This window comes from Eublepharis macularius, chromosome 10 (assembly GCF_028583425.1).
Source record: "Eublepharis macularius isolate TG4126 chromosome 10, MPM_Emac_v1.0, whole genome shotgun sequence".
Lineage (NCBI taxonomy): Eukaryota > Metazoa > Chordata > Lepidosauria > Squamata > Eublepharidae > Eublepharis > Eublepharis macularius.
The window spans coordinates 52883243-52894190 of NC_072799.1; the positions used below are offsets into that span (position 1 = coordinate 52883243).

The 10948-nt window shown below is 46.3% G+C and overlaps 1 protein-coding gene across 1 annotated transcript in view; it reads right to left on the reverse strand.

Moving 5' to 3' along the window:
* The window catches only part of FREM3 (FRAS1 related extracellular matrix 3), a 118331-nt gene extending 108185 nt beyond the window's left edge, over positions 1-10146 (reverse strand). Inside the window, exons 1-2 of the mRNA XM_054989922.1 lie at positions 4677-10146; positions 3486-3575 (exon numbers count right to left, since the gene is read on the reverse strand). Coding sequence (XP_054845897.1) covers positions 3486-3575; positions 4677-9903 — 5317 coding nt within the window. The 5' untranslated portion in view covers positions 9904-10146. The remainder of the gene's footprint in view (positions 1-3485; positions 3576-4676) is intronic.
* Between the last annotated feature and the right edge of the window lie 802 nt (positions 10147-10948).

Here is a 10948-nt window from a genome sequence, read left to right on the forward strand (position 1 = left end):
CATGGAGGCACACTTTGGGGGGAGGGGCAAAAACAACTTTAGTGGGAAAGAAGTGACAGGAGTTTCTCTTTATGCAGCGCAGCTCTGACTCTGCTGTATGAAATCCAAGCCACAGTAAAGACACTGTGAAAAACCTTGCTGTATTTTTTTTGCCAAAGCTCACTAAAAAGTATAAGCTTTGTTTGGCTGCTTATAAGCCACATTCCTTATCTAAATTACTGTAGAAAAGGTCATGATTTGCAAATGTTGTGTTCTATTGTTTTGATAAATTACATTAAATTGGTCAGCAATTCTGAAAATAAGGATCAAACATCTGTTTGATGTTTAGTATAGTAAACTACAGGTTGCAGCCTGTAGGAAGTTTTATAAAACTATATAATATTGGGAGAGGGAAAAAACACAGAGTAATGCTGCAAACTGGCTTCATGCTCTAATACTGTTCCGTCAGTGGGCTAAAAGTTGCTAATAAAGTACAAGTTCTAACATGTTCCATATTTTCCCATTGTTTTTGAATGCCTTCCTTCTCTTTCATTTTTCTCTCTCTAGTGTTAGAAGACAGGCATTTAACAGAGTTACGTTGATTTATTCTTCAAAAGACCATGTTCATGAGAGCAGTGTATTATTTAGCAGTCATAACAACCACTGTCTAGAACTGCAGAGAATCATCCTACAGGCATGAAATGCAGAAAGGTTTATGGCATTGACAACTTGATATACCTGTCAATAAATGCTTAGGTTGAGGTTGTAATGCAAGAGCATCTGCAAAGGATCTGATTTTTCAGTCCTGGTGTCAATACTGCAGTTAGACACACCTGGACATATTTAGACCTGGGCTGCCAAGGCGCTGAAATGATTGCCACACATGATTGATTAAATGATGAACAAGTGCCATTCTAAGCAAAGGTGCACACTTTTCAGTCCTCTGAAGTCAATGCCCTTAGAAGGGTGTAATTCTGGCACTATATGTAAAGGTGATATTTTAAAATTTTTGTGGAGAAACTGCAGACTCCATGGAAGTATCCTGTGTTACGGGTATGAAATTTTAGTGATCTGAAGAGAAACCAGAGTATAGAATACTCTGGAATTTCAACATCAATCTGCAAGATCATGAAATGCCTTTGAAAACAGAACACCCAATGCAATACAGGGTCTACTGCACCAGTGCATCTCTTTCCCTGTGCCATCAGTGCAGCTTATGCTCAACCTGTAATTCACCAGGGTGTAGCACCACCAGGATTTGTGCAAGATAAATAGGGAATGATGCAACTTGACAAGTTATGTGCCGAATGCATATATTCCACCTTGTAACTGAAGAATGAATAAAATGCACATGGGATGTGATCAAGCCCCCTCAAAAAGTGGTTTATCTAATAATGAATTGGAATTGACCTATGCCACTTACACAGAAGACCATCATAGCTATAAATAAAGTCATGCAAATAATATCAGAATGCAATTTCCTACTTGCTTGCCTGGGCAAGTTGTGAATGCCCCAGAATGAAACAAGGTAGTGGTAAAGATTTCTCATCCTCCCCCTCTCTACCTATTCAACTGCTTCTCGCACATTCCAAGGAGCATATACAATGTACAAAAGCAAACTGGTAAATGTTGAATATACAAACACATCTGTAGCCCTAGAAATATCCAGCACTATGACATTTTTTTCAGGGACTGGTTCTGTGCCTTTAAGAGCCACCTTACAGATAGAAATTTAGCAGGTGAAGTTTTTACTACTCACTTATCAGCATGCTAGAAAAGACTGACCTGCTAAATGTCTGCATGTCAGACTGCTGTTAAAGGCTGAAAAGCAAGGCTGGTTAAAAAAAGGCAGTCTGAGAAACATCAAAAGGATTACCATAAAATATAGGAATCATAATGTTTGTTTCTAAGGGATGACCACAAGCATGCAGAATAGGTGTAATTCAAAAAGCAAACTTTGTTTAGGCAAGTCAAGTTTTTAGAGCTTTGTCTAAAGAACACATAACTTCAAACAGTCTTATAGCTTTTGAAGAATTCACAATGCTTACAGTTCTAGTTACAAATGAAAGCAAATCAAAGGAAAATATCTTCCATGGTTCTATTGTGTAAATGAAATGAAATTTCTTTAACTAGGACCAAAAATCAAGCATAGGAAAGATAGAAGCAGAGTAGTTCTTTTAACAGCAGTTATGAAAAAGACCTTTCTTAGGGCCAGAGCTCAGATCTCTAGGATCTGTGAAAGCACAAAAGTGCTGCTGAGCAAGTACAGAATACCTGTTACTCCTGAACTTACTGCATGCCTGGAAAGTTCATATCAAAGTGTATGATTTTCAGGCACCACACATTTGCTTGCTCATGTCACTGTAACACAGGTCTGATATGCAGAAATCAACAAGTGAAATTTTTCGTGGCTTGGAGCCACGAAAACACCATGATTTAGTAACTGCTGATCAAATTGCTGTTAGAGTGACAGCTACAGAACTCAGTTCAAAATCTGGCATCTTCAGAGTGTGTGTGTGTGCCCGCATGCACACACATGCATGCGCATGCACATTCACACACACATGTCAAGTTTTAGTGCCAGTACACAGTAGAAGATAACATAGTGGCTTACAACTTTACATGGCTGTCAGAGTGAACTGATGGAAATATTTTGCACAAGTCAGTTCTGCAGAATTTATGCATTTTAGATATTTACTTCCACATGTCCTGCAACTCTCCCTTGATTTGAAAGGACCTGGATTGCACCAATGGTTCAGTCCTGAACACATGATTCTGCAACACCATGCATACCTACCACTCATACATCCTCTGTGATCTCCCCTTTTCCCAATCACCTCTTCAACATAAACAAGATTAATGAGCTCTGGATTGGAACAACGGTATTTAGAATTAAGGATCAGAGATGAACTTTTAAAAATAATAAAGTAAAAGTCTGAGAAATGGCAAAAGCCCAGTACGAACAAGCAGTTGCCTGGAGCTTAAGTCCATGAGTATCCCACTGGATTGTGTGCCTCCTCCCTATTCCCTCCCCAATTGGACTGTGACCAATCTGGATTAAAGGGAATCTAGATATATTCCTAAATTAACATTGAGAACCCAAGTTACACTCAAAGGCAACACTAGATGCAGGTAGAGAGGGATGGAGTAAGGAAGGATTCATGTATGTAGTAGAGTACAGATTGATCTTGCCCTACTTCATAAATCATAGTTAATCAAACTTCAGTTAATTAAACTTCAGCATAGTTTATCAAACTTCAAGATTCATTAAATCTTCCATCTACAAAGCAAAACCTGTTAAGTCTGCAATCTTATGAACCTTGGAATAATCCTACAGTCTGTAAGGAACTTACTTGAGAATAAACATACATAAGATTGAGCAGTGTTTCTAGCAGAACTACACACAACATTTTAACTAATGCTCAGTAAAATTATCAATTCTTTAATTACACTATCCCCAGATTGATTTTAAAATGTATTCCACTCATTGAAATGTATTCTCTTACCACTGTCTTCAATTGAGAAATAGAAGATATCACTAGTAGCATTTTCACCTTCCTTCAAGACATAGCAGATTTTCATGTCATCAATGTCAGCTAATAAGGAAGAAAAAAGTTTCATGAAATCACTGATATCTGAGACCATTTGAAATTGAAAAACAGTTTTTGAAAATATTCTCCCAAAATCACAAATGTTCTTTCCATAACCCATTATTAACTTGTATGTGTGAAATCCTGCCTCTATTAAATTTAGTGAAAACAAAATCTCACTCCATCCCTTATGTATCAGAATCTTTTTTTTGCTGTATGGGCTAAATTAAAGAAGAATTTTGAGCTCAAATCTAAAGTTTATATATTTATAATCTGTTCTGTTTTTCTCAAAGTGTGATTTCATTTACAATCACTCTAAAACTGGCACATGGATGCAAGTGACCCACATTCATTTTAAACTACAGCTTCAGAATAAAGGCTGGCTAGGATCCAAAGAACTACTTTAGCCAGGCCCAGTGGGGTTTCCCCCACTTTGAAACACCAGATATCCATGCCATATTAGAAACAGCTCTTGAAAGATGCCCCCCTCAGTCTCAAAAGCAGTTTACTATGCTGCAAGGGCAAGGGCAGTTTGCTATTCAAGAAACAAAGTTCCTGTGTACATAACTAGTTTTGTGGTTCTTTGGATGCCAGACTCATACGGCCCTAAGAGCAGAAAGAACTGGCTTGTGAGCCAGTGGAATGTAATGGTTAAACTGTCAAAACAGGACTAGGGAGAGCCCGGTTAAAATCCCAGGTTCAAATGAAGCAGACTAGATACGTTTGGGTTGGTCATTCTTTCTTAGGCTAACCAATCACCAAGTTGTTGTGAAGATTTTTTAAAAATGGAGGAGGAATCACATATGCTACCTTGAGCTTCTTGGAAAATGGGAGGAATAATAATTAGATAAATAAGTAGTTAACATTCTCTCATCCGAGTACTAAAAGAGAAAAGAAACCACACAACAGCCCTGGGAGACAAGCCCCATAAGTATTGAAATATTATGAGTTCTTATAAGAGCCAGAGAAAACTTAGGAGATACACTGCATCTTCCCCTCTCCCAGCCAGTTATTTCTATGGAATTAAAATATTGCACAAGACTGGATATTACTTTTACTCATTTTCCTTCTGAATCATAAAAACACAAAATAGGTGGAATTACTCACCTTGTGTGAAGGCTTTAATACTTCCATTTCCTAATCCAGTATTAATTAGGAGTCCATATTTTGGCCCATCTGTTATCCTGTATTTCAGTAATTTGTGTGGGCTATCTCTATCTTCTGCCTTCAAAAACTTGCTGGTAATTAAGAATCCCAGATGCCCGGTTGGAAGAGTTCTCAGGGTTGAGGCACCCTTATTCACTACTATCTGTGGCACACCATTGTCCAGAGAACTGATCTGGATTTTCATCATTTGAGGGTGACGTGTCTCGAGGATGGTGCCAGGGAAAACATAGAAATCTGTGTGGGTTCCATCAGTAACAGTGAAAGAGAAACTATCCTGGCTAGTTTCTGTACCATCGTGTCTATAGCTGATCATGTTCTCATTTAAGTCTTGCTTAGTGAAGCTGGTCACAGAATAGCTATTGTTATATACGATCTGGCCATGAACAGGGACTTGAGTAATTATGAAACGGAGTAAATGATCAGGAGTGTCACGATCATCTACTGTCAGTTCAAAAGGAGTGATCAGTTTGGTTTCCCCTTCTTGAACTGTCAGATCATGGATTGTTAGAACTGGTTTTTTATTGTCCACATCAGTAATGGAAACTCTGAAAGTCCGGAAAACTGGGTTATAACCATCTGTTACCTCAAACTCAAAGCTGTCCATCTTCACCTCATCCTCTGCTGTGTGGATGTAATATATCTTGTTGCCTGCCAGCTGAAGTTGAGTGAAGGTAGTGACAGGAACTCCGGGGCTGTCAGAGTTTTCCAAATGACCTCTAATTGGGGCACGTGTTATACTAAATTGCAGGTGCTCATCAGGGCTGTTAATGTCACTCGTGCTGAGCAGATCAGTAGTGAGAGTCACTTTCCCACCTTCCTTCAGAGTTACCCCCTTATTGATCACCTCAGGGAATATCATGTCAATGCCGCTGATGGTAATATAGAAATATCTGTCTATCAAAGGGTTTACACCATCAGTGACATCAAATTTAACCAAGTCACGTACTCCTTGTTGGCCAGTATGAATATAGCGTATAAAACCCTGGTCTATGTCATCTTGTGTGAAATTCATGCCCAGTGTAATGTTGCTTAAGACCTCTCCTTCTTTGCCTACACGCTGCAGAAGGCCATGCCTAGGTAACAAACGGATAATGAAAGTAAGCGTTTTGTCCTCTGAATCTATATCAGTGGCACTGAGGTCCCGATTAGTAATAACCTTGAATTCACCAATCTCCACTTCAAGGCCATCATTGACAGACAACCGGGGTGTCTCATCATCCACCAAAATCACCATAATTAACACTTCTTGTTCCACAGTATGCAGGCCATCGTTCAACTGAATTTTGAAAGTATCTTCTTTAGTCTCTGAGTCATCATGCTCATACACGATGCTGGACGCTTCCCGGATTTCATCCAAGGTGAAATTGTGGATGGACACAGTGCCAGTGGCCAGCTGGTGAACAATTTGTCCATGTTTAGGAGGCACAGTTATGAAGAAACGTAACTCATCTGGGGGAATATCAGCATCAGCAGCATTGAGAATAGGAGTGTCAATCACCAAGCTCATCCCTTCTAGTACCACAAACTCCCGCACAAACAGTTCTGGCTTTTCATCATTAGTAGGGACAATGACAACAGGAAAAAAAAGAAGTGGGGAGAAATTGACACCATCAGAACAGTGGAAAGTGAATCGGTCTTCCAAAGGTTCTACCCCCTTGTGGATGCTCTGCACATAATTGATATGTCCAAGACGAACATCTTTAATAGAAAAGGCACTGATGGGAGTTCCAGCCCTTGATTTTTCAGAGCCAGGAGCTGGAGAAATATTCTCCAGGTATCCAGAAGTGGACTGCATGAGGATAGTACACAGGATGTCATCTCTAGGAGTATCCACATCTTCCACATCTAGCAGCTGTAAGCTTAGCACATTTTTCCCACCCTCATAAACAGTGAATGGTTCCTCCCCCATCTTAACCTCAGGAGCAATGTTGTCCACTGGTAAAATAGTCACCATCACACGCACCCCTTCCACAGTGCTGCCTCCCACCACCCACTCACTAGAGAGATCGGAGATGGTAAGATTGAAAGAATCTGATATTTTTTTTAATCCAATCTCTCCACTGGTGTGAGCATATACCACTGTGCCACTAATGAGGTCCTGCTGAGTGAACCTCTCAGAGGGCACCCCATCCACTAGAATGTCACCCAGTTTAGGAGGATCCTCCACAATAAAAGTTAATGCCAGTTCATCAGTGTCCTCATCGGTACCCTGAATAAGAGAAGTGGTGATTTCAGTGGCACTATTTTCCAAGACATCAATAAAGGCTCCCAAAAGTCCATGACTACCAGGGAGAGTGATGCTGGGGCGCTCATCATCCACCAGCTGAACAACAATCCTGACAGTGATCGGCACTTGATGGACTCCATCACTCACTTCCAACTGGAAGGAATCACTTATGTACTCATCACCATTGTGCTGGTAGGATATGCGGCCATTAGCAATGTCATCTAACAGAAAAGATTCACCCTGTACCATCTGTCCCTCCTCCAGGTAGCGCAGGTGTCCATGCTGTGGTACCTCAGTCAAGGTGAAGACAATCCGGTCAGTGTCTGTATCCTTATCAGTAGCATCTAGCTGACTACTAGTGAGAAGGAAGCTGCCCCCCTCAGGCACAGCGAAGCCAGCATTAGTAATTTGTGGGGGCTGATTATCCACAGGCTGCAGGAAAAAAGTGAAGGTGCCTGGTACAGAATTCCCTGCTGTGTCTTCCACACTGTAAGTGAACTGCACTACTCTTGGGGCAATTCCAAGCTCTTGGTCTGGAGGACTATATGCCACCTTGTGGTGATTTACTTGTGCTTGAGTAAACTGTGTAATGGATACTAGAGGACTGTCAGTCAACACAATCTCCCCAGCCAACACAGGGTGGTTTTCATCAATATCAGTTGGTTGTGTGAGCACAGTATATTTCAGCTCTCTGTCATCTGTGTCCAAATCAGTATAGCGGAGGTAACGCTTTCTGAAGTGAGTCAGCTGATATTCTAGGACCGTCATCTGCAAGGTGGTACCAGGGTACAACTCTGGAGATAAGTTGTCTACTGGTTGGACTTTGATGATGAACTCCTGTTCTCCAGATTGATTGGGCGGGTCATTATCATCCTGGAGGTAGAATACAATCTGACCCATCACTAGGGTGGAGCTATGGGGCCCTGTGTGCCTGTAGAACAGTCTTCCATCTAGGATATCCTGTTGCAGCCACTCAGTTACCACCTTCTCATACACTCCTTCACTCTCCACAAAGCGCCAAGAGGATGCAATAGCATGATCTCCCTCCACATACTCCTCTTTTTCATAAGATAATGGAACCTCTGCCTGACGCAGCAGAAGCTCACCAAGACGGGGAGGGAGGGATGCACCCAGAAACCCTTCAGTCTCCTTAAGTACAAACCGAATGGTAGAGTCATCAGAGTCTACGTCTGTGGCACTGAGGACAAAAGGAGAAATCTGGGCCATTTGGTGCTCACTTAGCACCAAACCAGTGTTGGCATTGAGGATGGGTGGCTGGTCATCATCAGGGGCAATGGTGATGGGGTAAAGAAATTCCACCTGGTGTTGCCCATCCCCCATGCGGAAGACAATGTTGTCACTGTAGCTGTGCTCGCTTCCATCATGCTGGTAAATCACCCGCCCAGCCTCTAACTCCGCAGCGGTAAAATACTGGCGACCTAGAGGGGCACCCAAAACCCTGAGTTCTCCATGTTTTAATCCCCTTGTAACCCATACTTTCACATCATCCAAATTGTCTTCATCACTGATTTCAAGATTGCCAGAAAGTGGCCTGGACTGTCCTTCAAAAAGCATCATTTGAGTCCCAGCAACACGATTAAAGACAGCTACGGGGGCCAAAGTGTTCATAGGTTTCACCACCACCATGAAGGCAAAGGGCTCTGATGAGGCCCCCTCAGGGTCCAACACCTCCATCTCAAGCTGGAAGAGCCGCTCATGATCTGAATCCACTGTGGGGGGTTGATAGGCAATCTTCAGCTCCCTCACCTCCTGCTGGGTGAAAGAGGTGAGTGGCCGGCTGGGGTCATCAGTGCTGATTAAATAGCCTCGTACCCGGGGGTCATCTCTGGGCCCCCTGTCCTGCCCCCCAGCACTGGGCCACGGCGAGGTGAGGTTGAAGAGCAGCAGGTCTGAGTGGGTCTCCAAGTCCTCAGCAGCCAACATGTCCGGGGTGATGGCGGTCAGCACAAACTGGTCCACCTCCATCATGAGCAAGGCCACGAAGCTCGGCTTGGGGGGCGTGTTCTCTGCCCCCTCCCGGATGCGGACCACCACCTGGAAATACTCCTGCTGGCCGGGGCTCTGGCGGGAAGCGGCTTCTGCCAAGAACTCCACCCGCATGGGGATGTAGTCGCGGTTGGGCGAGGGCGTGGCGGCCGTGTGCTCGTAGCGGATGCCCCGGGCGAGGAAGCGGCCGCACTCGTCGCTGTAGGCCGGCCCGAGGGGGCGCCCGTCGGCGTCCACGAGGCGCCCGTAGGCCGGCAGGTGGCTGCCGCTGCCCGGCGGGTGGGGCAGGGCGGTCAGGCGGCAGCGGCCCGGCTCCGTGGCCTCGGCGAAGGCCAGCACCTTGGCGTCCAGCGGCGCGCTGAGGCCGCGCAGCTTGTCGACGGCCAGCGGCAGGTTGCGGCTGAGCAGGCGCAGCTGCTGCGCGAGCACCTCGGCCTCCAGCGTGAAGGGCGCGACGAGGGTGCGGCCGGGCGAGTCGTAGCGCAGCTGGAGACTCAGGCGGTCGCGGCCGGGGCTGCGGGAGCCGAAGTGCGTGTAGCTCACCTCGCCGGGCCCGAAGGCGCAGGGGAAGCGCTTGGGGGTCAGCGCGCCGGGGCGGTGCGGGGCCGGCGGCGGGCCGCTCTCCAGCACGCTCACCACGCACCGGTCGCCCGGCTGCACGCGGATCGCCAGGTCCCGCGCCGGGTCCAGCCACACGGAGCGGCCGAAGGGCACGCGCAGCCCGCGCTTGGCCAGCAGGATCTCCGAGGCGCCGTCGGGGCCCGGCTCGGCGGGAAGGACCAGGAAGGACGGCTCGGCTGCGTCCGGGAGCCGGGGAGGCTCTCCCGCCGCCGGCGGGCTGCAGAGGAGGAGGAGGAGCGGCGGTGGCAGCAGCAGCAGCATCCCGCCGCGCAGCGGCAGGCAGCGGCGGAGCTGCCTCGTCGCACCGGCCATTCCGCTGCCTCTTGCCCGGCGCGCGCGGCGCGTTGAGTCGCCCGGCTTCCGACGGGCTTTGGGACCCGGCGAGGGCCTGGCGTGTGGCGCCGGTGGCAAGGTACGGTGGCGCTGCTCCGGAACGAGGCGCTCTGGCTCGGCCACTGCCCGCTGCAGGTACTAAAGGGAAGGCGAGGGGGTGGGCGCTGGCGCTTCTCGCGCCGCCCAGGAACTCCCTCGCCCCCCTGCGCGGCCCACCCAGGAACCGAGAGCGGCGAGCAGGCTGAGCCAGCCCCCGAGGGAGGCGGGAGGGGGACTCCCCTCCTCGGCCGCCGCCCGCTGCCTCCGGCTCTCGTCGCCCGGCGACTGCTGGTGGCTTGGAGCTGGCGAAGGATCCGTCCCCGCCGGGCCTGGAACTTCGTTTGCAGCAATCTCTGCCGCCGGGGCATAACCTTTTCCTGTCACTCTCAGAAGGCTCGTTTTGTTATTTTAGGGCATGAAACACAAGCGCTGCAGCACTTTCCCAGCGCTGTTGTGTCGCGCCCGGAGGTAAGAGAGGAAAGAGGATGTTTGGTCGGGTCTTACCAATAAATGTGATCCAATAAAACAGATCGGCCTAACACTTTTGTGCATCTGGGTTCCCATGAAGCATCAAAAAGGCAAAGAGTGAGCAGTCCTGATGATACCCTATAGTAGAGAAGGGAGTTAAGGTGGCACAGCAGGCTTTGCAGGAGTAATTTGTATAGTCAGTTTCTATATAGAGAAAGATTAAGGACTATGGTCAATTTCCTATATGTACTGGAATAGTGGTTGAATGTATGTCTGTATTACACATCTATTATTCTGTTCAGTGCTGTATTGATACATGTTCTGCTCCTATGCACATTCAGTGGGCATAACAATCAGAATGTGTGCCAGTTTGGGCCTTGTCTTAGATGTTGGTGATTTACTGAGTGCTCCTCTATGCAGCGTAACCGGTTTAAATCCACTAAAATTGGTAGGCTTACACTGGAATAATTCTGCATAGAACTGAACTTTTAGGGCTAGCTACTTCCAAAGTACTTTG